Source organism: Sminthopsis crassicaudata, chromosome 2, assembly GCF_048593235.1.
Source record: "Sminthopsis crassicaudata isolate SCR6 chromosome 2, ASM4859323v1, whole genome shotgun sequence".
Lineage (NCBI taxonomy): Eukaryota > Metazoa > Chordata > Mammalia > Dasyuromorphia > Dasyuridae > Sminthopsis > Sminthopsis crassicaudata.
Window position 1 is genome coordinate 631,617,257 of NC_133618.1, and position 27,895 is coordinate 631,645,151.

At 34.5% G+C, this 27,895-nt stretch overlaps 1 protein-coding gene across 2 annotated transcripts in view; it reads right to left on the bottom strand.

Annotated features, from left to right (window-relative positions):
• SCAPER (S-phase cyclin A associated protein in the ER) overlaps positions 1 to 27,895 on the bottom strand; it is a 370,936-nt gene that overhangs the window by 169,853 nt on the left and 173,188 nt on the right. For both annotated transcript variants that reach the window (XM_074296499.1, XM_074296500.1), the window contains one exon: positions 11,065 to 11,191. In XM_074296499.1, the coding sequence (XP_074152600.1) occupies positions 11,065 to 11,191 (127 nt within the window). The remainder of the gene's footprint in view (positions 1 to 11,064; positions 11,192 to 27,895) is intronic.

Consider the following 27,895-nt stretch of genomic DNA (forward strand, 5'->3'; position numbering starts at 1 on the left):
GCAGAAGTAGATGCCTTTCTTTGCTTTCTTCATAATCCAGTGAATGGTGGCCTTCTTGGTCTCCAGCTGCTCTCTCTCTTTCTCTCTCTCTGAACCCCATCTACTCTTCTGGTTACTGGTGGGTCAGAGCCCAGCTTCTGTTCTGGTGAACATGCCCCAAACCCCAAGTCAACAAATCTCTCTGTTTCCCTATGCTGACCTGAACTACAGATGTGATTGTCTGGATTTCCCTCCTCAGGCCTCAGTCTGGTGCATTCTAGACCTGTTTGGAGGAAGGTCGGTTTGTGTGTGTGTATTGGGGGGAGTTGGGGAGTTTATTTAATTTATTTTTTATAATCTCTTTTAAGGACTAGTCCTATTTTAAGTAATTTAGAAGTTTAGAGCTTGAAGAGACCTTGAAATGACATATTTGAGTCCAATCTTATACCCCATACCAAAATCTCTTCCAAAATCCTTGCCTTGTTATCCCTGCCTCTCCTTACACTCACAGGTACCTCAGTGGTTTTCCATTCTTCCAAACTCTACTTTCAAAAGGCCCTAAATTTTCTACTTGAAACTTAAAATATTTGAACCTCCCTCTTTTCTAAACCAGTCAAAGAAAGAAAGAACAGATATCTGCACAACTGGGCAGAAAAATGGGAAAAAATAGAATATAAGTGGGAGAGCAGTGTGAAGTAATTGAAGTAATGATTACTTTTAAGATAGCAATTAAATCTACAAGAGCTGAGGGAGAAGAGAAAATGACAGAGGGGCCGTCTATTGGAAGAGACGGATTGGAATGGGGTTGCTTGAGCAGGTAGAAGGAATACTTTGATTGGCAAGGAGTGAGCTTGTTTGGAGTGAGGGCATCTCTTCATGTGAGGTGGGGGTGAAGGATGAGAGGAGGACAGAAAGTACTTGAGTGATATGTGAGGAGGAAGAGGGGAAATGAGGAAGCTTATGGCAAATGACCTTGATTTTTTCTATATGTAGAGAGGGTCCAGGACAGAACCCTGAGTGCCACCTATCATTAAAAGGCATTATCTGGAAGAAGATCTAGTTAAAGGGATGGAGAGGGAAATGACTGACCTAATGGATACAACTGAACACATTTTTGCTGTAAGAAATAAATAAAAAAAAGAAATGGTTGTAGAAAAATCTGGGAAGTATAATAATTATTTATTGGTGCAAAGTGAAGTGAACAGAAGTCAAATTCATATAATAACAACATCATAAAATCAAAGATACCGAAAAGCTTTGATCAATGGGTGATAGGCATGATTATAGGGGAACCATGATGAAGACTGAAGGGGAATAAGATATACATTTTTGAGCATGAGCACACTGGTTTTCCTTTACTATGCTTATTTGTTATAAGGGTTTTGTTTTTTCCTTTTTTTTATCCTAGAGGGGGAGGTAGAGTAAAATGAGAGAAGGGGGGGATGCCAACACATTAGATAACTAAAAAAAAAAAAAAGAAAAAGAAAATTTAATTAAAAAAGAAATAATCATGCTAGTGACCTTCTTCCCAAATGAGCTTATATTTAATTCTGTATATGCTTCTATTTTTTCTCTTTACCTTTACTTATATTTTTTACACATATTTAAATATGTACGTCTCTCTCATAAGAGTATAAGCTCACCATGAATAAGGATTGTTTTTTTTTTTGTTTTTTGTTTTTTTTTTTTTTTTGCTGTTTTTGTATCCAGCACAATGTCTGGCATATAGCAACTATTGAATAAATTGTTTGTGATTTACTGGGAAAAAAAAGAAAGAAAAATATATCCTGTTAGAGTCCAGGGAACAGAGTAATGATCATTTAATATATATATCTACTCCTTAATGACTTGAGAAATCTATAAAATTCAATCATTATTATGTATGCAATGATATTCCACATTTGCTTTTACAAATGTTCCTAATTATTTTTTTGTGTGCATAAACAATTTAATATCTAATTTTTAAAAATCCAGTATAGAAGAATTTTGCTTATTTTGTAAAACTTGATTTTTTTTCCTAATATTTTTTATTTCACTAAATACATATAAGTAAAGGAAAGTTCACTGATGGTAGCAGAGATGCCAAAAAACAAAGCCAACATAACTAAATTACTCCTTCTCCAACATAATCCAAACTATTGTAGGGGTTTGTGCTAAAAAAAAATCCCTGCTCTTACATCATAGTCTCTGGACAACTATAATCTGTAAGAAATATATTACAGGGATGTGAAGAGCAGGCAAGGTGAAGAAGATGAGGCAGACATTATCAAACATGAACCAAGTGAATTGAAACCTCTTAGATACTGAGACCTTCAATGACAACACACAAGACTCGGTTAATAGACAAATTGTTTGTTTTTATTTTAAAAAGCCTCAGAAGAACTAATATGAGGATCAGAAAGAATAAAAGGAAAAAAGTATCTGTAGCTGGCCAAATAGGAAGAAAAGATTTTTTAAATGACAACATTATGATCTTAAAGTGAAATTGTGAAGAAAACACTCTGAGAACCCAGAAGGGTAGTGAAAATCTGAACAATTATGAACATGCTAAGGGAAGAGACTGAACACTGCCAAAAGTACAGTATTCTTTCCCCCAAGTTAAACTGTACTTTGTCTTTGTTAAATGTAGCCTTTTTTCATTAATCAACCATGTCAAGTTGGGCACAATCCATTTATGTCCTTAAAAGAAAAGCTAGCTTATCCAAAGCCATTCAGATAATGAGTGAAAGTTAACAAGTATTTATTGAGTTCATAATTAGGTATCTGGCGCTAAGCAAGTACCAGAGATGGATTCTAGGTCTCTGGTTAGAAATTCACTGTGCTTTCCACACAAAATAACTGAAAGAACCCAACACACTTATCAAATGAAATAGAAGTCATTAGCCAAAGAGAATAATCAATACCTACAGACTTTCTGGACCTGCCAAGCAAAGGCTTTTACATAATGATCTCATTGGAGTCTCATAATTTTGTGAGGAAGGGATAATCTCATACTATTTCTAGATGATATGTCACAGTCATATAGTCTTTAACACCTGAAAGCAAGATATGACCCAGGACTTTCTAAATCTAGAACTCTATCCACTAAACCATGCTGTGGTTAGGATAACCCTAGAAATGAAAATAAACAGTGACTGCAGAATGGTCCCCCATGTTACGGGCTCTATGGGTATTGTATCCCCAATCAGGAAAATGTGATTTACAGAAAAAAACTTAAGGCTACAAATCTGGCTGTGAGGAAGGTGGTACCCTTATAAGAAACAGAGAGCTCTGGAGCAGGGAAAAGATTAATTACAGAGTAGAAGACAGATAGCTCCCAGAAGAAATACAATGAGCTCTATTTTGAGATGACATGTTGATTTTGAGATACCAACAAGACTTCCAGGGGAAGATGTCTGGTAGGCCCTTGGTACTATAGGGCTAGAATTCAGGGAAGTAGCATTGAAATTCGATCTTGAAACATTGGTAAGATTTTAGCAGACAAGGACAGAAACCCATTCTAAGGCATTCTAGGCATAAAGAACCGTCTGAGCAGACATGTAATGAGAAAGTAGGCTAAGTTGGAGCATGATATTCCTAGAGAGAAACAGTAAATGTGCTAAATATAAAGTCAAGAAAATTGAAGGATATAGCTCTTATAAACCAGGCTAAGGAGGCATGATAGTGTTGTTTAAAGACTGGATTTGGGAGTCAAAAGATTTGAGTTCAAATTGTGACCCTATGACTGTTATTTTGGTGATCTTGGATAATTTTTAAGGCTTCTCAAGCACTTTTAATTTTTTCACCTGTAAAATTAGGACTAAGTTAAAAGACATGGACAGTTATATAGCAGCTCTTATTGCCTATAGGCATTTTACTTAAAAAAAAAAAAAAAAAAAAAAAAAAAAAAAAAAAACATTATTTCATAGCTTATCCAGCAGAATGAAAATTTCTTTTGCCCCATTCATTGGTCAACATGAATAATTGTTTTTTAGCGTATTTCGCTAATCAGTGAGTACAGTGGTATTTCAGTTGTTTAGAGGAAGTAGGAAACACTTGAACTTGGTACTATGAACAACAAATCAAACTCCACCTGATACTCTTATTTCTGTGGCCCTAGATAAGTAGCCACTAACCAAATCTGAGTTTACTCACATACAAAATAGAATCATAGCTGCACCTACCTGTCCCAAGCTGGGGTGCAGATCAGATGAAATACAAAGTATGTGTGTGAATGTACCTACTTGTACTGTTTTTATTGTTGTTTTCATTTGCCTTTCGCTGATCATTAAAAGAATTGAACATTTCTTGAGGAGGCTACTGATAATTTGTGTTTTAAAATAGAGTAGTGGGATAATCTAAGAACTTTCAAGTTGTAAGGAATAAGGTCATCTAGTCTAACTCCTTCACTCCACAGATGAGGAAACTGAGGACCAGTAGTTAAGTGACTTGTCCAAAGTCTCTCCGGTAGTAAGAGACCAAGCTGGGGCTTTAGCCCAAGTCTTCTAGCACTCTCTAAATGATGTCATTTTGCTCTAGGCTCATTTTCAGTTACAAAATCTGAGACCTGGGGAATCAGGGTTCCAGAGCATCAGAGGGCATTAGAGGTCACTAAAGAAATCAAGGTTAATAAGATTCAAAGAAGCCTCAGAGGTGAGATAGGAACTCACACCTCCTCCAGAGCCAGTGTGTGCCAGGAAGTGATGTGATGGCAAGGGGAAAATGACCCAAAATCTCAGTACCATGAGAAGACAATCTCCATGAGGAAAGAAAACAAATGAGATTTTAGTGAAAAGAGTTAGCTTTGCCTCTGCAGTGTGGACATAAGCATTCACACTGAGGTACAGAGCAGGAGGGAGGGAGCGGAAAGGAACTTTTCCTCTGAAAGCCTCTTTTCCTCTCATGGCCTCTGGAGACAATTTTTTTCATTAAGCAATGTTGTGGCATTCTGCAGGCTGGATCTCAGTGAACCTAAAGACAAGCAGGATTTGCCACAATCTTGCTGAGTATCACATAGCAAATTATGACATGGGTCAAAGAAAAAAATTGATTTCTCTAATTTCTATCAAATGATAAACACTGCCAGGGATGCTATTGCTTATTCAGGTTCATGAGACTCATTGCTGAATCTCTATTAAAATCTGGCAGTGTTCTAAAAATTCAGGAAAGGCAACTGGAAAAATTCCATGTCAAGTCCATCTGCTTAAACTCTGTTTACTTGTGGTAACAGCATACACATGTCTAAAGTTACTGATAAACCACAGAAAACTCAAGTAATGTAGCTATTATCCAAAGTTAAAAACAGAAATCATCTTTAACTAATAAGTAGAAAAACTACTATGAACATGCATTAAGCCTATATCAGTACTTACACAAATAAATAAAACAGCTTAAATAAATAAAAATAGCAAAAATAACAGAAAAGTCTTTCGATCTAAGAATTTTTGACACTATTAAATGAAGCAAAATCTTTCTTGAAACAAAAGTATCTTTATTTTGTGCCATTTATTTTTAACTTAAAACATTTTTCTTAAAGCTTAAACAGACACATACACTGTAGGCATGCTTCTGATTTCTGGTTAGAATCATAGACTCACAGACCTGGAAGAGACCATGAAAATCATTTGGCTCAATATTTTTACTTTATAGATGAGGAAATTGAGGCAGAGAAAGGACAAGTTCTAGGATCACAGGCAGAAAAAGACCCATTTGCCAAACTAGGAGTAGACCCTGGGTTTCCGGGGTCCAGAATTCAGCAATCTTTTCATTATAATATGCTGTATTCCTTATCCTACCAAGATATTTCCATAAATTATTTGTGCAAAGGATAAATCTGTAGACACAAAGAAGAAAAATCTGTCCCTGCTCTCCAAGGCATTCCCAGTCTTGTTAGGATTACCAAGTGAGAACTCAGGTTATCTGGACAGTGACAAGGTGAGAAGAGACAACATGCAAACAGCTATGTGCAAACAAGCTACAGGATAAATATGAGAACATCAACACAAAACTTTGGCATTAAATGGGGATTGGGAAAGACTTCTTTTAGAAGGTAAGATTTGAGTTAGAAGAAAACCAGGATTCCAAATTTTCTCTCTCCTTTCCTCACTTCCTTCTTCACCTCACTTCACTGTCCCTAAGACAGTAAGCAATTGCTACAAAATTTGGAAGTCAAGTTTTTTTAAATGAATGTTAAAATTTGTCTTTACATATATGTGGAAGAAATAAATTATTATTTAAAAAAAGTTAACTAGACCATACCATCTGTACTGTCTACCATTCTGTCTCTCTCTTCTTTTCAGCTGACCTCCTGGAGGACTTTATCTAGGCTAGCCACTTCGACATCCTTTCCTTTCACTTGATTCAAGAGTGGAACTGAGAGAAAAGTCATAAAGGACCTTGAGAAGGAGTAGTCAGCCAGATAAAAGCAGCAGCAGAGTACCCCTTCTCAGTGTCTTTTCTTCCATATCTTGTCCCCTAATCATGTGCATGCCCCTACTCTCTAATCTCCAACTCATCTCCAAAACAAAACTCATTCTCTTTCCTCCAAAACATTCCCTTCTTTATCCTAGCTTCTCTGTTATCAATCACCCAGGCTCTCAGACTAGGTGTCATTCTTGATTTATCACTCACACTTTTTAAAATAACAGCTTTTTATTTTTCCAAATACAGGTAAAGATAGTTTTCACCATTCACCTTTGCAAACCTTGTGTTCCAAATTCCCGCCCCCCTCCGTCCCTAGATGACAAGCAATCCAATATAGGTTAAACATATTTTCTTCTAACATATTTCCATATTTATCATGGTGCACAAGAAAAACCAGTTCAAAAGGGGAAAAATGAAAAAGAAAAATCAAGTAAACAACAACAAAGGTAAAAATACTATGTTGGGATCTACATTCAGTCCCCATAGCCCTCTCTCTGGATGCAGATGGCTCTTTCCATTACAAGATCATTGAAATTAGCCATCTATCACAGTTGATCTTCTTGTTGTTGTCATTATTCACATTTACTCCATATGTTTTCAGATCTGATTTTTTTTATCTTCACAAGATGTCTTCTGTATGTCCCCTCTCTCCTCATATAGCTACAACTCTGGTGCAAGCCTCTCCCCCGCCAAGCCCCACAACTTCAACTTTGTTTCTCTGACTTGAGTTTTTCCCCACTGAAGTCTGTTTTCCACTCAGCTGTCAAAAGGATTTTCCAAAACACAGGTCTGACCATATCAATTCCTTACTCATTTTCTGTGGATCCCCATTAATCCTAGCAGCATCATTGAGGAGTCCTCTGTTGGGTTTTTAAAGCCCTCCATAACTTGACTCCTTTCTACCTTTCTAGTCTTCTTACACTTTACTCCCTTCTATCTACTACTCTGTGATCCAGCAATACTGGTTTTCTTGCTTTCCCTTATATTCCTTATCTCTGCATAGCCTGACTCTTTAATGGTTTTTTCCATTCCTGGAATGTTCACCTATACCTCCTGACTTTCCTGGCTTTCTCTGAGACTCAACTCACAATTCACCTAATGCTAGAAGCCTTCTATTTTCACGAGATATATGTTGTAAGTACAGCTATTTACATGTAGCTTTTACCATTTAAATTTTAGCTCCTTGAAAGCAGAAATTGTGAGAGTGATCTAGCATTTACACACAAAGTATTTAATTATTACCTGTGGACTGACTACTTTGCCACTCATCAGAAAGCAAAGAGAATCAATCTCTCTGCCTTCCTATCTACACACATGCACATACAAATATATAGGAGTAAGAGATTGAGGATTAAGAAAAAAGTACAAGTATGATCAAGATGTATCAGAAGTTATCTTTTTAATAACACTGTTATAATTAGAACAAAAGGTTTGGCAATTGTCAATGTTGTAAAATTACTCATGCATATATCTGGTAAATAAAAACTATTAATAAAAAGAAAAAGAAAAAAAAGAGCACTGTTAGGAAGCAAGTGATGGTAAAATTTAAATTCTGTGTAAGTAGAGGTTGTTGATATTTTATGACCTAATGTGAAGTCCCATTCTTTAGTAAAGTATCAATGACAAAAATCTAGTAAATTTTAGTCAATGAATTAATACATAAACCAGGTTATCATAAAAATACTTAGATGTTTGTTTTTAATAAATCTTTGGACCTAGCATAGTGTAAGCATTTAATAAATGTTTGTCTATTGATTGATAGCAATAGCTCACGTAATCTTATGATTATGATTATGCTGCCTCAGTATTAGAGTTGGTTCTTGTTGAAGTACATAAAATAAGCATTCGATAGTCAGTAACATTTATTAATACCTATTGTCTGAGATCACTATTCTAGGTGCTTGAGAAGATACAAAGTTCAACTATTCCTGTATATCCTCATGGAAGTTCTATGTTAATAGTTGATTTCTTGTGCAAACTTAAAAACAATGACTTCTATCTCTAAGTTTTTAAGATAACAACTTAGTCAGCATTTTAAATTCATGGTTCAAAATACATGAGATAGGGATTCCAACACCCCAAACTCAAATTTCCCACAGCCAATTGCTCTACTCCATTCCTTCTCTACACAGGAGATGGCTTTAGATCATATCCACAAATGTATCCACATCCATGATATTTGAAATTCCTTTATTTGGTGTAAATGTATTGTCTTTGATCACCTTTCCCCTCTCCTTTACAATCCCTAAACTCAATTTTCACCCTTATTTTGACTTAATTTCTTCACCCACCGGGTCTTTCCCCCTATGTCATCACTCAGGTATTGGCTCTATTGCTGTCCCTTCTTCATCATGACCCCTTGATAAACCTGCACAACTCTATGACTGACTTCCATCTCAACTCCTAGGTATCCTTATCAGCAAAGCTCTTGCTTCTCTACCAATTACTGCCAGTGTTCCTATTCAGATACTGCTGATCAGACAGAGAAAATAAGGAAAACATACTAATTTAGTACACTAGAAATTTATGTTTCATTCATCTCAAATGAATTCTTACAGCAAATTGGTGACCCATCTACACCTATCTAACTGGCTCTTCCAAACTTGGTTATTCCTCTTAAAAGCTTCTATAATATCCACTCTGTATGTCCTTTTAGTTGAAAATGTTGCCTTATATTTCACTGAAAATATAGAAGCCATCTCCCATCACTTAAATGCTTCTGTCATTATCTCCTCTTTCATTCCTGTTCATCCCTAATGACTTTGTGCAGCTCTGCCATAAATCCAGTTCAGACAAGACATCATCCTTCTGATGTCAGTGTTCTCTCTGACAATGAAGAATGAACAACAATGTAAGAGGTGGCTTCTCTCTGGCCAAAGCAAAACCTGTACATGCAAGTGACCTTCTGCTATCTCATCTTCTCCAGAAGAAGGCTTCCATGATTCATACTCTTTCACTTATTTTCAATCTGCCTTAATGTCCCAGCCGAAGTCCCATCTTCTTCTTCTTTTTTTTTTTTAATTCATTTTTCCAAATTATCCCCTCTTCCCTCCACTCCCTCCCCCCGATGACAGGCAATCCCATACATTTTACATGTGTTACAATATAACCTAGATACAATATATGTGCGTAAATCCAATTTTCTTGTTGCACATTAATTATTAGCTTCCGAAGGTATAAGTAACCTGGGTAGATAGACAGTAGTGCTAACAATTTACATTCACTTCTCAGTGTTCCTTCTCTGGGTGTAGTTATTTCTGTCCATCATTGATCAACTGGAAGTGAGTTGGATCTTCTTTATGTTGAAGATTTCCACGAAGTCCCATCTTCTAAAGAAGTCTTCCCTAGTAACTTTTAATTCTAGTCCCTTCCTTCTGTTATCTCCAATTTATCCTGCATGTATCTTAGTCACACATATTTGTTTGCATGTTATTTCCCCCATTAGATTGAAAGCAGAGACTTAAAAAATTCCTTGTGCTTAGCACTGTGCTAAACATAAAATAGGTGCTTAATAAATGCTATTTGATTCACTTATTAATTTAGATTATTATACTCTTAATACTTACCCAGAGGTGTAATACATCATGCTGCTCTTAATTCTTATTGTGGGGAGAATTACATTCTGCTTACATATGGTTAAATGTACCTCACTGTATTAAAAAAATCATTTCTAAGAGAATTTCCAATAAAAAAGTAATAGAATCTCAGAGTTGGAATGGATCTCAGAGGTCTGACCTTGTTTAACCCATCCTCAAAGCATGGCTATATCCTCTACAACATTCCTAAGGACAAGTTAACCAGTTTCTGATTAAAAGTTTCAAGTCATTGGAAGGGGTAGAAGAGGGAAGAGAATAAGTATTTATTATGTGCTGTCTTATGTGCCAGACATTGTGTTACGGACTTTTCAAATCTCATCTCACTTGTCCCCACAACAACCCTGGGAGCTCAGTGCTATTATTATTTTTATTCTACATATGGGGACACTGAGGCAAATTGCAGTGAAACAACTTGTTGAAGTCACAAAGTGAATCTGAACTCTAATTTTCCCAGACCAGACTGCTATCCATTGCGTCAATGAGTCAATTCAATCATTCAAGCTGGCTGGAAACTTTCTTCTTCTGTGTCACCTATTTTACTGATAGGTTAGGCTCTAATTATTAGGATAGTGTTCTTTATGTTGAATTGAAATCTGCCTTCCTATAATTTCCACCCACTTTTCCTGATTCTGATCTTCAAAATCTCATAAAATGAGTTGTATACCTATTACACATGGTGGTCTTCCAGATAGCTTTGCAGAGAGTGACATAGAGACAGAAAAAAGGAAGAGATCTCTAGTTCCTATGACATGTGCCATCTGAAGTGCACATCTTTTTCAACTGTCACAGCATTTCAAAGGTCAAAAAATAATCTTTTTGAAAACATGCCCAAAGAGAGATGTTCTGGCTTTCATGTGAAAATATCTTTATGATATTTTTCCTAACAATATTAGATCCATCAAGGCTCAACAATCATTAGGCTAGTTATCAGCAAAACACACAAAACTATTGATTACAGAATATGCAATGGAATATCATGTCACAAAATCCAATTTTACTTTTGATTTTAACCAAAGCTAAAGTAGCAGTTATAGGTGTGTATGTATATAAATATACATTAGAAACTAGAAACTGGTAAGTTACATACCTCTTTTTCCAAAATGCGAGAGATTTCACCTAGAGTTCGATCCAAAGCAGAAACCTTATTAACTGCCCATGACCCACTGTCCTGTATGTGAAGTTGCTTTATAATATCTTTTGCCAGTCGCTGTAGCCTAAAACAGAAAAAGGAAGAAAAAATTGGCATTTAGCCAAAGAAAACTGAAAAATTTTACTATTTAAGAATTCTGAAACTCAAATGAATTACAATGGGAAAATATTAGCATCCATATATAATTAAGTTTAACTACTCTATAAAAAATGACAGCAAATGAAGAACAAAGCCAGCCTACAATTAATTCCCAATTATCTGCCAGCAGACTTAACATAGTAAATCATATTTCTAATATTCAAGTAAGAGGATTCCCTATTACCATCATCAAGACAATAATTGCAACTTTGAGAAGAAAAAATTTAACAATTATCATCTGAGGTAAATCACAGAATCCAATCAGCTCAACAATTTATCTCTAATAGATTTGCATTGCACTGCAGCATGGCAGTGGATTGAAACTCTAAAAGTTTGGCTTCAAATTATGACTCTGATGTTTGCTACCTATGTAATCTTGGTTAAGAGGCCATACCATGAATGTAGGTATCCTTTCCAGTTCTAAATTTTAGGATCTCACATTCTCTCAGTGTTTTCTTTTCACCTTTTAATAGATGAGAACCCTCGGTCCCAGGTTATTTAAGTACCCTGCTGACAGTTACCCAATAAAAAATTATCAGGGCTGCCATCTGAATTCTGACTCAGTGCAGATCAAGTATTATTTCTAAAGAGTGACACATGGGAAATGCTTAATAAATGTTTTTTCATTCATTTATTTGTTAATTTGCTCTTTTGTTCATTCACTCACTCCACCATAGCTAGATCCTTCACCATAGTCATATCCTAAACAGAATAAGGAAATAAACAAAATTCTGAGTAAGGAACAAAAAGAAAAAAAGGAGGGAGAAGTTGGACAGTTTTCTAAATCACAGACTTAATCTGCAGAATGTAGTTTCATTATTTTCTTTTGAACCAGTGTATATTAATTTCTAGAATATAAAATATTAAAATATAAATAAAAAAGAAAAATGTCACCCTAAATCCTAAATCACTGTCACCTTCAATATCTTAGATAATTGAAAATTGATTTGACTCCTTTTCACAGTGGAAAAGTTTCCAGAAATAAGAGTATAGGCAATTGGAAGACAGGTCTTATACTTGGGTATCCCAAATAAACGCCTTATAGTAAACACATAATAAATATTTATTAAATGATATGCTAGTCCAGCAGGAAAAATATTCTTTATTTCTATTTATTGAAACAAATGTTATTTCATTCATGTAGATACAATTTTTTAGAATACTATTAATTTTCAAAATGGGATTCACTTTCTCATCTGCATGTGAAACCAAATCATTTAAATACCTTACTTAATTGCAGTGCTAAATATAATCTATCTATATGAAGGAGTAATTAATCTAATTTAACACCATATTTCACTTTTGATTATCCCCTCTGTCCAAAAGTTAAAAATACAAACAGAAAAATGTAATTTTTTAATTTTTAAATGACAATAGGCTAAAATCCTAATATATTATTATTATTATTATTGCTGAGGAAATTGGGGTTAGGTGACTTGCCCAGGGTCACACAACTAGGAAGTATTATGTCTGAAACCAGATTTGAACTCAGGGCTGATGCTCTATCCACTGCATCGCCTAGCTGCCCCTATTAATTTTTAAACTAACATTTTCATATATAAACTAAAATTGTTATCTAGTTACCAATGACTTAACATTAATGTCTACATCAGATGGTCTTTCTTCAATTCTCATTCTTGACTGGTCTGCTGAATTGATATTAGTTTCTTTCTATTTCTCATAATAGCAGCTTTTTATTTTTCAAAATACATGCAAAGATAGTTTTCAACATTCACCCTTGCAAATTCTTGCATTCCAAAATTTTTTCCCTTCTTTCCCTGGACAGCAACTAATCAAATATAGGTTAAATATGTGCAATTCTTCTAAACATATTTCCATATTTATCATGTTTTGCAAAAAAAAAAAAAAAATCAAATGAAAAGGGGAAAAATGGGAAAAAAAAAAACAAACTTACAACCCATAAAAAAGTGAAAATACTATGCGGTGATCTACATTCAGTCTCCACAGTCTTCTCTCTGGCTCTTTCCATCACAAGTTTATTGAAATTGGCTTGAATCATTACATTGTTGAAAAGAGCCAAGTTCATTACAATTGATCACCACATAATTCGTTGTTGCTGTGTTCCCATTTTCTCATGGACACTTGACCACCTTCTCCTGACTTTCTGTGACAATGTGCTCTTCTAGTTTTCCTCCTACTGATCTAAACATTTTTATCTCTCATTACTCTTTACCAGGCCTTATATCATGCTCTCCAGTAGTAGATGACTCTCCTAGGGTTGTTTTATCTTCTATTCTGCTGTCCTCTGTGTAGATGATACAAAAATCAGCCTTTGTTTCTCTCCTGAGTTCCATTCCTAAATCATCAATTGCTCCTGGACATTTTCAATTTAGCATGTCGACATTAGAACTTAATATTTCCCCCCCAGCCTTTTCCCAAATTTCTCTATTTCTATCAAAGGCACCTCAGTCCTTTCAGTCATCAGAGTTTACAGCTTCAGGCTCATCTTTGAGATGCATCATTCTTCCACACACCACATATCCAATAAGTCACCAAATCTTGTTATTTCTTTCTAGGTTCCAGGTGGCACAGTGGATAGTGTTATGCTTGGGAATCAAAAAGGTTTGAGTTTGATACTCATTTTGAAGACCTCAGACACTTACTAGCTGTGTGACCCAAAGACATCTATTTAAACTTAGTTTTAGTTTCTTCATCTGTAAAAGATCTGATAAAATTGTATGAAGATTGAATTTAATAATAATATTAATATAATAATAATGATGATAATAAGTAATAAGTAACATACTTATTTTACTTACTATATGTCAAGCACTCTGCTAAATGCTTTTTTTATTATCTTATTTGATCTTCATAGTATTTCTGGAAGATAGGTACTGTTATTCTCCCCATTTCACAAATGAGGAAACTAAGTCAAACAGGGGTGACTGGGGTTGTATTTGAACTGACTTCAGGCTAGCATGCCATTATTCACTGTACTACTTCATTGTCCCCAATTTAATTTTAAATTAATATAATACCTGTATTATCAACTTTAAAGTGTTCTATTTTTTTTAAATAATGAGCTTTTTATTATTAAAACATATGTAAAAGTAGTTTTTAGCATTCACCTTTGCAAAACCTAGTGTTCCAAATTTTTCTGCTTCCCTTTTTCCCATCTCACTCCCCTAGACAGCAAGGAATCCAACAGATGTTAAAGATGTACAATTCTTCTATACATATTTCCACATTTATCATGTAAAGTGTTCTATCAATGCTACCTATTATCATTAAGATTGCTGTTTCTGACTCCACACCATACAGACTCTGGGTCAGTTTGACCTTATCCTTTGCCTGTAGTTTTCCCACTTCAATCTGACCATATCATGTAACTGCCAGGGCAGGTCCAATCCCACATCTAATGCTCTCTGCCTCTGCGAATTTGGCTAAGTCACCCAACTGCCATGGTGTGAGTTGTTTCACATGTAAAATGAGGTGTTTGGACTAGAAGGCCTGCGAAGTTCATTCTAACCTCTAGACTTGGCTCCAACCATTCCAACACAAGCCCTTTCACATCAGACGCCAGCAGTTTCCTAATGTCTCTATAATCAACTATAAACTACTCCCTTTGACGCCAAAATTGGTTCTAAATGAGCTTTTCCTGTCTTTTGTTCATCCTATGGTCCAGCCAATTGGCTTTTTCTTTGTTTCATAAGCACAACACTCAATCTGCCTATTTGCTCTGCCCATTTCCACTGGCCATCTTCCACGTCCGGAATTCATTCACCATCCCACCTAAAACACCTCCTTCTCCCGCCCCAGCTTCTGCCTCTTTGAATAGCTTTTAAGACACAGGTCAGGCACCACCTTTTGTAAGATGTATTCCTTACTCCCCCAAACTAGTGCTCCCTCCAAACTATCTTGTATTTATCTGTGCATGTTTATTCTGTATATACTCATCATCTATGTATATGTTATCTTCCCTGGTATACTTTGTTCCTTGCAACTAAGAAATTTTTTTATAATTTTAAACACATATTCTGATTAATTGAGATAACATATTGGCAACACATTTACTTTGTGACACTTTATCCCTGTATTTTGGAATATCATATTCCAATCTCTCATGTCCTTAAAAGTGGCAGTAATCAACTCTTCTATTATCCTCAATGTGGTTCCTTTGTACCTGAATTCTTTCTTTTTGGCTATTTTTAGTATTTTCTTTAATTGGGACAGGTCTGTATATGGGCTATGATGTTGCTGGGAGTTTTCCATTTGCACTCCCTTTAGCAAGGCAAAGAGTGGGTTTTAAAAAATATTTTCATTTTATCTTCTAGTTTTAAGAAATATGGATATTTTATTCTTAAAATATATTCTTGTGATGCTTTTTTGGAGGATGAGAGATAATTTTTGTCTGATGATTCTTGGATTATCATTCCTTGACTTTTTCTAGGCTTTTCTTAAATATTTTGGTTTTATTGTAACATTTCTTATTGTTTCATAGAGTTGTTTTCTGTTTAGCTCATCCTAATTTTCAGGATATTCAATCCATGGGTAAAGTTTATCACTGTTCAAGATATTATTATTGTTTCCTGGCCAGAACATCCTTTTCTCTGATTGCTATGTGGATTTGTTGTGGAATTACTCTTCTTCTGGGCTTATATCTTGGGTATATCTTAGTCCAGTGCATTTCTTTATTGACTTAGACCTTTTCTTCTCTTTACTCAAGTTTCCAGCCTCAGTTTCTATGTTCCCTTGTTCTCCTAATTTGTTTATACAATCACCCTTTATATCTTAATCATGAACCCATTTTGACCTCATCTTGTTATAGGATGTTAGATACTGGCTAGTTCCTGCACACTATTTTCAAGTTTTCCCAGCAATTTCTGTCATATAGTGAGTTCCTATTCCAAAAGCTGGAGTGTTTGGGTTTAGCAGTCATTGACTATTGTATCTTGTGAACCTAACCATTTCACTGATCCACCACTCTTATTCTTTAACCAGTACCAAATGGTTTTGATGATCACCACTTTGCAATATAGTTTTAGTTCTGGTAGAGCTAGGTCACTTTCCTTTTGCATTTCCCCCCTAATAATTCCTTTCATATTCTTGATTTTTTTTCTTCCAGATAAATTTTGTTATTTTTTTTCTACCTTTAGTAATTTCTTGGCAGTTTGATTGGTATGGAACTGAATAAGTAGATTAATTTAGGTACAATTGTCATTTTACAAGGTCATTAACTTAGTCTATCCATGAACACTTGATATTCTTCCAAAATATTTTGTAATTGTGTTCATATAATTCCTTTGTCTTGGCAAGCAGACTTCAAAAGATTTTATGTACTACAGTAATTTTAAATGGGATTTCTCTATTTCTTGCTGCTAGGATTTGTTGATAATATATAGAAATGCTAATAATTTCTGTGAGTTTATTTTATATCCTGTAACTTTGCTAAATTTGTTCATTTTCTAGAATTTTTTTAGTTGATTCTCTCAATATACCATCATTTCATCTGCTAAGAGGGATAGTTTTGTTTATTTATTATCTATTATAATTCCTTCAATTTTTTTCTTCTCTTATTGCTGACGCTAACATGTTTAGTACAATACTGAATAATAATGGTGACAATGGGCAACCTTGTTTCACCTCTGATCTTATGGAAATGTCTCTTGCTTATTTTAATTACATGTAATGTTTGCCAATAGTTTTAGATAGATAGTACTTATCATTTTAAGGAAAATTCCATTTATTTGTATGCTCTCTAGTGTTTTTAATGGGAATAGCTATTGTATTTTATCAAATGCTTTTTCTGCATTAATTGAGATAATCATGTGATTTGTTAGTTTGATTACTGACATGGTCAATTACCCTGATAGTTTTCCTGATATTGAACCAATCCTGCATTCTTGGTATAAATCCCATTTGGGGCATAGTGTATTATCCTGGTGACAAGTTGCTGTATCTCTTTGCTAATATTTTAGTTAAGATTTTTGCATCAATAATCCATTAGGGAAACTGGTTTACAATTTCCTTTCTCTGTTTTAGCCTTTCCTAATTTAGGTATCAGTACCATATCTGTAAAAGTTAACTGGCAGAACTCCTCCCTCTAGTTTTCTAAATAGCTAATATATTATTAGAATTAATGACCCTTTAAATGTTTGGTAGAATTCTCTTGTAAATCCATCTGGCTTGGATTTTTTTTTCCCCCCTTGGGAGTTCATATGATTTTTCAAACTCTCTCTTTTTTTTAATGGGACTATTTAAATTTTTTTTCTTCATCTGTTAATCTAGGAAATCTATATTTTTGTAAGTATTCATCTCTTTCACTCAGATTGCCAGTTTTATTGGCACACAATTGGGCAAAATAGCTTCCAATTATTGGTTTAATTTCCTCTTGGGAGAGAGTAACTTCACCCTTTTCATTTTTGATATTGATAATTTGGCTTTCTTCTTTCCTTTTTCTAATCCAATTAACAAAAGGATTATCTATTTTTTTTTTCACAAAACCAACTCTTAGTTGTTTAGTTCAATAGTTTTCTTACGTTCACTTTTATTATTCTCTCCTTTAATTGTTCAGAGTTTATAATTTGGTATTTAATTGGGGGTTTTTAATTTGTTCTTTTTCTAGCCTTTTTAGTTGCATGCCCAATTTACTGATCTTCTCTTTCTCTTATTTTATTCATGCAAGCATTTAATGATATGAATTTTTTCCTAAGAACTGCTTTGGTTGCATCCCATAAATTTTATTATGTTGCCTCATTATTGTCACTCTATTGGATGAAATTATCGATTGTTTCCATGATTTGTAGTCTGACCCACTTATTCTTTAGGATTATGTTATTTAGTTTCCAGTTAATTTTTGGTCTATTTTTCTATGGTCCTTTATTACACATAATTTCTATTGCATCATGATCTAAAAAAGTTGCATTACTATTTCTGCCTTTCTGCAAATGATTGTGAAGTTTTTATGTCCTAATATATAGTCAATTTTTGTGTACCACTGAGGTGCCATGAGAAAAATATATTCCTTCCTATCCCCATTCAATTTTCTCCAAAGCTCTGTCAAACCTAACTCCTCTAAAATTTTATTCACCTCTTTAATTTCTTCATTTTATGGTCAAATTTATCTAGTTCTGATAGGGGGATGCAGAGATCCTCTGTTAGTATAGTTTTCCTATTTATTTCTTCTTGTAACTCACTAAACTTCTTCTCTAAGAATCTGGATACTATACACTTGTTGCATATATGCTTAATATTGATATTTCATTATCTATGGTACCTTTAGCATGATATTTTCCTTCCACATCTCTTTTAGTTAGATATATTTTTGCTTTTACTTGATCTGCGATAACGATTGCTACTCCTGATTTTCTTACTTCAGCTGAAGTATAATATTATTCTCCAACCTTTTATCTTTACTCTCTAGGTATCTCTCTGCTTTAAATACACTTCTTATAAACAATATATTAGAGGATTCTTGTTTTTTTTAATCCACTCTGCTATATGCTTGTTTCATGGGAGAGTTCTTTCCATTCATACTTACCATTCTATTTTTTCCCCCTATTTCTCTCTCCTTTCATTCTTTCCCTCATCAGTGATTTGCTTTTAATTACCATTTCCCTTAATCTGTCCTTTTTTCAGCCCCCCCCTCCTTTCTTATCCCTTTCCCCTTCTAGTTCTGCCTTACTCCTATAAGCTTTAGCCTTTCCTTTCCTTTTTTCCCTCCTAGTTCTCTATAAGGTGAGACAAATTTCTGTTCCAAACTAAGTACATATGTATTTTTCTTGATCTCTGTATACTCTTCTGCTCTTGAATAAAATGTCTAATTTTGCTGGGATAATTTTTAATTAGGATTCAATGATGATCAATCTGTTTTCAGAAATGTAAGTCAGAAAAACCTACATGAACTGATGTTGAGTGAAGTGAACAGAACATTGTACACAGTAACAACAAGATTATGTGATAATCAAGTGTGATGGACTTGGCTCTTCATAACAATGTGCTGATTCAAGACAATCCCAATAGAGTTAGGAAGGAAAATGTCAACCATACCCAGAGATAAACAATGGAGACTGAATATGGATTGAAGCATAGTATTTTCACATTTTTGTTTGTTTCTCTCTTTCATGTTTTTTTTCCCATTTTGATCTGATTTTTCTTACACAACTATGACAAGTTCATATTTAAAAGTATATTTAAAAAGACAGCACATATTTAAAATATATCAGTTTGCTTGCTCTCTTGGGAGGCAAAAGGTAAGGAGGAGAGAGAAAAAATTTAGAACACAAAGCTTTAAAAAATGAATGTTGTATATTGTATCTAGGTTATATTGTAACACATGTAAAATGTATGGGATTACCTGCCATCGGGGGGAGGGAGGAGGGAGGGAGGGGATAATTTGGAAAAATGAATAAAAAAAAAAAGAATAGAAAAAAAAATGAATGTTGAAAATCTTTTCATGTATTTGGAAAAAATAAAATATTATTGAAAAAATATTCTAAGATTTATTCTTTACACAAACACATAACACACATATATACATGTACATACAAACCACCCTCTGCCCCCTAACTTCCCATATATGCACATAAAAAAACCTGTGAGTTCTTGATAATATAGTCACCTAGAAATTTGCAGAGATTCTAATGGGCATTTTTATTAGTGACACTGAATGATAATAATATCAGGAGAGAGAAGAGGGAGTACTGGGGAGATGCTACATAAGTGAAACCAACAGGTGTTAGCAACAGAATGATTGGAGTAGGGGTAAAAGAGAGAGTAATCTAGGATGACTCTAGATTGGGAGCTTCGTATGTGACTAATGCTTCATTATTAGAGTATGGCAAAGCTAATAAAAAGATAAATAATACAAAATAGCAAAACTGAATAAATTATTAATTAGCTAGAGCTGACAAATATGTAAAGAAACCAAGAAAAAAATAGTCATACTAATATACTGTTTCTAGAGTTATGAACTGCTACAACTATCCAACAAGACAATTTGGAATTATGCTATCAAAGTGGTTAATAATTTAGAGATACCACTCTTTGGTTAGCAAGAAGGTCTAATGTGAAAAGGCCTAATATGCACCACAATATTTGTAGCAGCATTTTTTAAGGTAGCAAAGAATGAGAACTTAAATGGATAGATAAATGGATAAACAGGGTTAATGGGGAAAATGGGTTAAAAAAAGAGTTAATGAAAAATTACTGTATCAGAAAAAAACAAGGAATATGAAGACTATAGGTGAGGCATGGGGAACCTATTAATTGAAGCCAAGTAAAGGAAAATAAATAAAGCAGTTCTTTCAATGTGAACAGCAAGAGCAGCAGCAGCAAAATAATAATAATAATAATAATAATAATAATAATAATAATAATAATAATAATAATGCCACATTGAAGAAAAGGTGTAAGAGAATAACTTTTTATTTTTTGCAAATGAAGGGGATTATGGATGTCTAATACTATATATTACCAAACTTGATTTACATTGCCCTTTTGGTCTTTTTTGTTTATAACAGAAAACTCAGAACAGTAGAGGAAAAAAGAGAGAATGACATATTGGGAAAACTAAAGTGATATAGAAATAAAGCATATCATTAAAATAATTATTGAAAAGAAACATTTATAACTCTTAAAATGCTAACCACATATTTTAATACAAAGTAGTTTTTGAAAATAGAAAAAGGAAAAAATGAGATACTCTTTTTAAGCTACAGAAAAAAAAATAAAGCAGAACGAAATCGTAACATAAATAAATGAAGCAGGAAAAATTGGAACTGAAACTATTAATCAGCAAAATGTATAAAAATCTGTAAAAGGATATTTTAAAATTGATAACAATTTTATAAAAGTCTATGGCATATGGGCAAAAAGGCTCAACATATCCTTTTTCTCTTCTGCATCTATTAAACTCCTTGATAACATCCCCCCATTTTCTCCTCCGCTTCTATCTGGGATGATAGATCCCCTCCTTCATTTAACTCTACTATCCCCTCAAACTATTGTACGTTCTCTCTCTCTCTCTCTCTCTCTCTCTCTCTCTCTCTCTCTCTCTCTCTCTCTCTCTCTCTCTCTCTCTCTCTCTCTCCTGTTTCATAGCAAAACCATTAGAAAAAGGTGTCACCTCTTGCCTCCATATTCTCTCCTCTGGTTCCCTTCTCAATCTCATGCATTTTAGTTTCTCACCTCCATCATTCAACTGACACTTTTGTCTCTAAATTTCCTAGATCTCTTACTTGTCGAATCTTGTAATCTGCACCAATGAACATTGCGGATTGCCCTCCAATCCAGACACTCTTTTCCCTGGGCTTTTAGGATGCTGTCCTTTCCTAGATCTCCTTCTGTCTGTATGACAGCTTCTTATTCATAATCCAACTTGTGCCCACTAACTTTGGGAGAAACCCTGACTCTCTTGGTTCCTATTTTCTTCTTTCTCTAAATTATCTTAGTGACCTCAACCTATCAGTTACTGCAGATTTAATTATCTCAATGGAGATAACTTACAGATTTATATATCCAATCCCAGCCTCTCTCTCCAGCTCTAATCCTACATCATAAACACCATATTGGACAATCAGAAATAAATGTTTCTGTGGCATCTCAAACTTAACCTCTCCAAAACAGAACTCATTATATTTCTTCTCAAATCCATTCCACTTCCAAACTTTCCAATTTTTGTGAACAATAATCTGTTCTTTCAGTCACTCAAGTATATAATCAGAGTATATTTGAATCCTCAGTCTCATCCCATATATTTAGTTGCTAAGTCTATCTCTACAATATCCCTCTCATTCATTTCTTTCCTTCCTTCTTTCTTCCCTCTCTCCCTCCTTCCTTTTTCTTCCTCTGTCTCCACTCATCTACTCACACCACCCCCAACATCTCTCAGCTGGACAAGAGCCTCCTAATTAGTCTCAAGCTCTCATTTTTCTTTCAGAGTTGCCAAAATGATTCTTTTCTAAAGTATAGGACTGACCAAAGTAATTCCACTATTTATTAGTCCCTTATGTTTCTAGTTGGCATTTAAAGACCTTGACCAATGGGCCCCAACCTACCTCTGCAGTTTTATTAAACATCACCCATTTTTCTGCAGTATATAGTGCAGCCCAGCTATATTCTATATGGCACTCTATTTCTTTTGGATGCCTTTTCACTACATATCCTCCTCCCATGCATAGAAGGGGTTCTCTCCTTACCACCACTTGAGAATCTCAGTTTCTATTGAACTGCATCTTTAGCAACCCTCAAACATGATGCCTTTCCTCATCTCCACTCCCCAACTGCTGTAGTTCTCTGCTCTCTTCTTTCCCTCTCTAAATAATAGTCTTGCTTTTATTTTATATAGACTTATCTATGTACATACTGATTTCCTCTATAAGCTCCCTGAATGAAGGGTCTGCTTCATTATTTTTTCTTTGCATTCTCTAAAACTAGAATAGTATTTGGCTCACACTATGTCCCTAACAAGGAGTAGCTGGGCAATGCGGTAGATAGAATGCTGGGCCTAGAGTCAGGAGACTCATTTTCCTAAGTTCACAACAAGTCTCAGATACTAGCTGGGTTTCCCTGAACAAGTCACTTATGTCATTCAACCCTGTTTACCTTAGTTTCCTTATTATAAAATGAGCTGGAGAAGGAAATGGCAAACCACCCCAGTTATTCTGCCAAGAAAACCCCAAATGGGATCACAAAGAGTTGGACATGCCTGGAAACAACTGAAAAACAAGAAGTTCCTAATAAATCCTTCTTTGTTGATTGACTAATCACCACAGTACTTCACATGTATTCTGAAAAGCATTAAATATACTGAATATAGTGTCCTTCCTTACTCTGTTTGCTATATTTCATTCATTTGTCTAAGATTACTTACGCATTTTGGAAGCTACTTCATATTGCTGACTTGTGTTGAAGTGACAGCATAGTAATTCTCTTGTTTTACTACACAACTACATGTTTTTAAACCCAAAGGACTTGATATTTATTCCTAAAATTTCACCTTATTAGATTCTGAACTTACGTTGTGCTCTAAGCAGTTTTCTAGACTAAAAGCTATAGACAAAAAGCTGACTGGTGCTAGTGGAGAGAATTCTATCACCCAGAAGTTCCCTAAATCAATTAAATTACAGGCTCTCTAGTTCTTTATTCCTTATTAGATTCAGTTAACTGTTCCACAAAATTTTATATTTTTAATTATATCATTGCCTCATACTTTTCTTGATTTTCCCTCACCTTAACTGTCCTTCCTTCCTCAAATAGAGATGAACTCCCTGAATTGGAAATGATGTTATGGGTGTCAATGATTATAAATGTAACCTAGAAGCAGAGAAGAAAAAGGAGTGTGTGCGTGCACATGTGTACCTGTATGTGTGTATGTGTGTAAGTGGAGGAGGAGTAAGTAAAGGTGGAGGGGAGCACTGGACTTAAGGGAAAGAAGGTCCGGGTTCAAATATTGGCTCTGACACTTTCTACATGTGTAATTAAGGGCAAGTCACAAGGCCTCTTTAACTGGCAGTTTCTTTATCTATAAAAAGAAGATAAAAATAAATTAAGTGAGTGCCTCAAATGGTCCTTGAGAAGAACTTACTTTCAATCAGTAAGCCTTAAAATATTTGTCATTTTAAAATCTGCCCGTGTATCAATAGACATATTCGATTTATGGTGAAACTTCTTCCACTTCATTGAAAAGTGAGAGGGAAGGAGTAAGCTAAGGGGAAGGGAATACAGAAATTGTGAGGAAAAGGGGTAAAATAAGGGAAGTAACTTTAAGGTGGGGGAGGAATCCTAAAAAGGGAGGACTGTGAAAAGCAAGTGGTGTTCACAAGTTTAATACTGGGTAGAGGGGTAAGAGGGAAGGAAAGGGGAAAAGCATAAGCAGGGGTTAATAGGATGGCAAGCAATATGGAATTAGTCCTTCTAACCATAAATGTGAATGGGGTAAACTTCCTCATAAAGAGGAAGCAGTTAGCAGATTGGATCATAAGCCAGAATCCTACTATATGTTGTTTACAGGAAACACACCTGAAACAGGGTGATACAAACAGAATAAAAGTAAAAGGGTGGAGCAGAATCTACTATGCTTCAGGCAAAGTCAAAAAAGCAGGGGTAGCCATCCTCATCTCAGATCAAGAAAAAACAAAAATTGATCTAATTAAAAGAGATAAGGAAGGACATTATATCCTGCTAAAGGGTAGCATCAATAATGAAGCAGTATCAATATTAAACATATATGCACCAAGTGGTGCAGCATCTACATTCTTAAAAGAGAAATTAAGAGAGCTGCAAGAAGAAATAGACAGCAAAACTACAATAGTGGAAGATCTCAACCTTGCACTCTCGGAATTAGATAAATCAAACCACAAAATAAATAAGAAAGAAGTCAAAGAGATAAATAGAATACTAGAAAAGTTTGATATGATAGATCTTTGGCGAAAGCTAAATGGAGACAGAAAGGAATATACTTTCTTCTCAGCAGTTCATGGAACCTATACAAAAATTGACCATATACTAGGACATTAAAAACCTCAAAATCAAATGCAGTAAGGCAGAAATAGTAAATGCATCATTTTCAGACCACAATGCAATTAAAATTACATTTAATAAAAAGCCAGGTGAAAATAGACCAAAAAATAATTGGAAACTAAATAATCTTATACTAAAGAATGATTGGGTAAAACAGCAAATCATAGACATAATTAATAACTTCACCCAAGAAAATGACAATAATGAGACATCATACCAAAATGTGTGGGATACAGCCAAAGCAGTAATAAGGGGAAGCTTTATATCTCTACAAGCCTACTTGCATAAAATAGAGAAAGAGAGGGCCAATGAATTCGGCTTACAACTAAAATTACTAGAAAAGGAACAAATTAAAAACCCCCAGACAAACACAAAACTTGAAATTCTAAAATTAAAAGGTGAGATTAATAAAATTGAAAGTAAAAAAATTATTGAATTAATTAATAAAACTAAGAGTTGGTTCTATGAAAAAACCAACAAAATAGACAAACCCTTAGTAAACCTGATTAAAAAAAGGAAAGATAAAAAGCAAATTGTTAGTCTTGAAAATGAAAAGGGAGAACTCACCACTAATGAAGAGGAAATTAGAACAATAGTTAGGAGCTACTTTGCTCAACTTTATGCCAATCAATTCGATAACTTAAATGAAATGGAAGAATACCTTCAAAAATATAGCTTGCCCAGATTAACAGAGGAAGAAGTAAGTAGTCTAAATAGTCCCATCTCAGAAAAAGAAATAGACCAAGCTATTAACCAACTTCCTAAAAAAAAAATCCCCAGGACCAGATGGATTTACATGTGAATTCTACCAAACATTTAAAGAACAACTAACTCCAATGCTATGTAAACTATTTGAAAAAATAGGGATTGAAGGAGTCCCACCAAATTCCTTTTATGACACGGACATGGTACTGATACCTAAACCAGGTAGATCGAAAACTGAGAAAGAAAACTATAGACCAATTTCCTTAATGAATATTGATGCTAAAATCTTAAATAAGATATTAGCAAAAAGACTTCAGAAAATCATTCCCAAGATAATACACTATGATCAAGTAGGATTTATACCAGGAATGCAGGGCTGGTTTAATATTAGGAAAACTATTAGTATAATTGACCATATTAATAATCAAATTAATAAAAACCATATGATCATCTCAATAGATGCAGAAAAAGCAGTTGATAAAATCCAACATCCATTCCTACTAAAAACGCTTGAGAGTATAGGAATAATTGGACTATTCCTTAAAATAATAACGAGCATATATTTTAAACCGTCAGTAAACATCATATGTAATGGCGATAAACTAGAACCTTTCCCTGTAAGATCAGGAGTGAAACAAGGTTGCCCACTATCACCATTACTATTCAATATAGTACTAGAAACTCTAGCCCCTGCAATAAGAGCTGAGAAAGAGATTCAAGGAATTAGAGTGGGAAATGAGGAAATCAGACTATCACTCTTTGCAGATGACATGATGGTATACTTAGAGAACCCCAAAGACTCTGCTAAAAAGCTATTAGAAATAATTCAGAATTTTAGCAAAGTTGCAGGATACAAAATAAATCCACATAAATCCTCAGCATTTTTATACATTACCAACACAATCCAACAGCAAGAGATACAAAGAGAAATTCCATTCAAAATAACAGTCGATAGTATAAAATATTTGGGAATATATCTACCAAAGGAAAGTCAGGAATTATATGAGCAAAACTACAAAACACTTGCCACAAAAATAAAGTCAGATTTAAATAATTGGAAAGACATTCAGTGCTCTTGGATAGACCGAGAGAATATAATTAAGATGACAATACTCCCTAAACTAATCTATTTATTTAGTGCTATACCAATCAGACTCCCAAGAAACTATTTTAATGACCTAGAAAAAATAACAACAGAATTCATATGGAACAACAAAAGGTCAAGAATTTCAAGGGAAGTAATGAAAAAAAAATTAAATGAAGGTGGTCTAGCTGTACCTGATCTAGAACTATATTATAATGCAACAGTCACCAAAACCATTTGGTATTGGCTAAGAAATAGACTAGTTGATCAGTGGAATAGGTTAGGTTCACAGGGCAAGATAGTGAATAAAAATAGCAATCTAGTGTTTGATAAACCCAAACATCCCAACTTTTGGGATAAGAATTCATTATTTGACAAAAACTGCTGGGAAAACTGGAAATTAGTATGGCAGAAACTAGGCATGGACCCACAGTTAACACCACATACTAAGATGAGATCAAAATGGGTCCAAGATTTAGGCATAAAGAACGAAATCATAAAAAAAAATTGGAGGAACATGGGATAGTCTACCTCTCAGACTTGTGGAGAAGGAAGGAGTTTGTGTCCAAGGGAGAACTAGAGACCATTATTGATCACAAAGTAGAACATTTTGATTACACCAAATTAAAAAGTTTCTGCACAAACAAAACTAATGCAAACAAGATTAGAAGGGAAGTAACAAATTGGGAAAACATTTTTACAGTTAAAGGTTCTGATAAAGGCCTCATCTCCAAAATATACAGAGAATTGACTTTAATTTATAAGAAATCAAGCCATTCTCCAATTGATAAATGGTCAAAGGATATGAACAGACAAGTTTCAGATGATGAAATTGAAACTATTTCCACTCACATGAAAGAGTGTTCCAAATCACTATTGATCAGAGAAATGCAAATTAAGACAACTCTGAGATATCATTACACACGTGTCAGATTGGCTAAGATGACAGGAACAAATAATGATGAATGTTGGAGGGGATGTGGGAAAACTGGGACACTGATGCATTGTTGGTGGAGTTGTGAAAGAATCCAACCATTCTGGAGAGCAATCTGGAATTATGCCCAAAAAGTTATCAAAATGTGCATACCCTTTGACCCAGCAGTGCTATTCCTGGGCTTATATCCCAAGGAAATACTAATGAAGGTAAAGGGACCTGTATGTGCCAAAATGTTTGTGGCAGCCCTTTTTGTAGTGGCTAGAAACTGGAAGATGAATGGATGCCCATCAATTGGAGAATGGTTGGGTAAATTATGGTATATGAAGGTTATGGAATATTATTGTTCTGTAAGAAATGACCAACAGGAGGAATACAGAGAGGCTTGGAGAGACTTACATCAACTGATGCTGAGTGAAACGAGC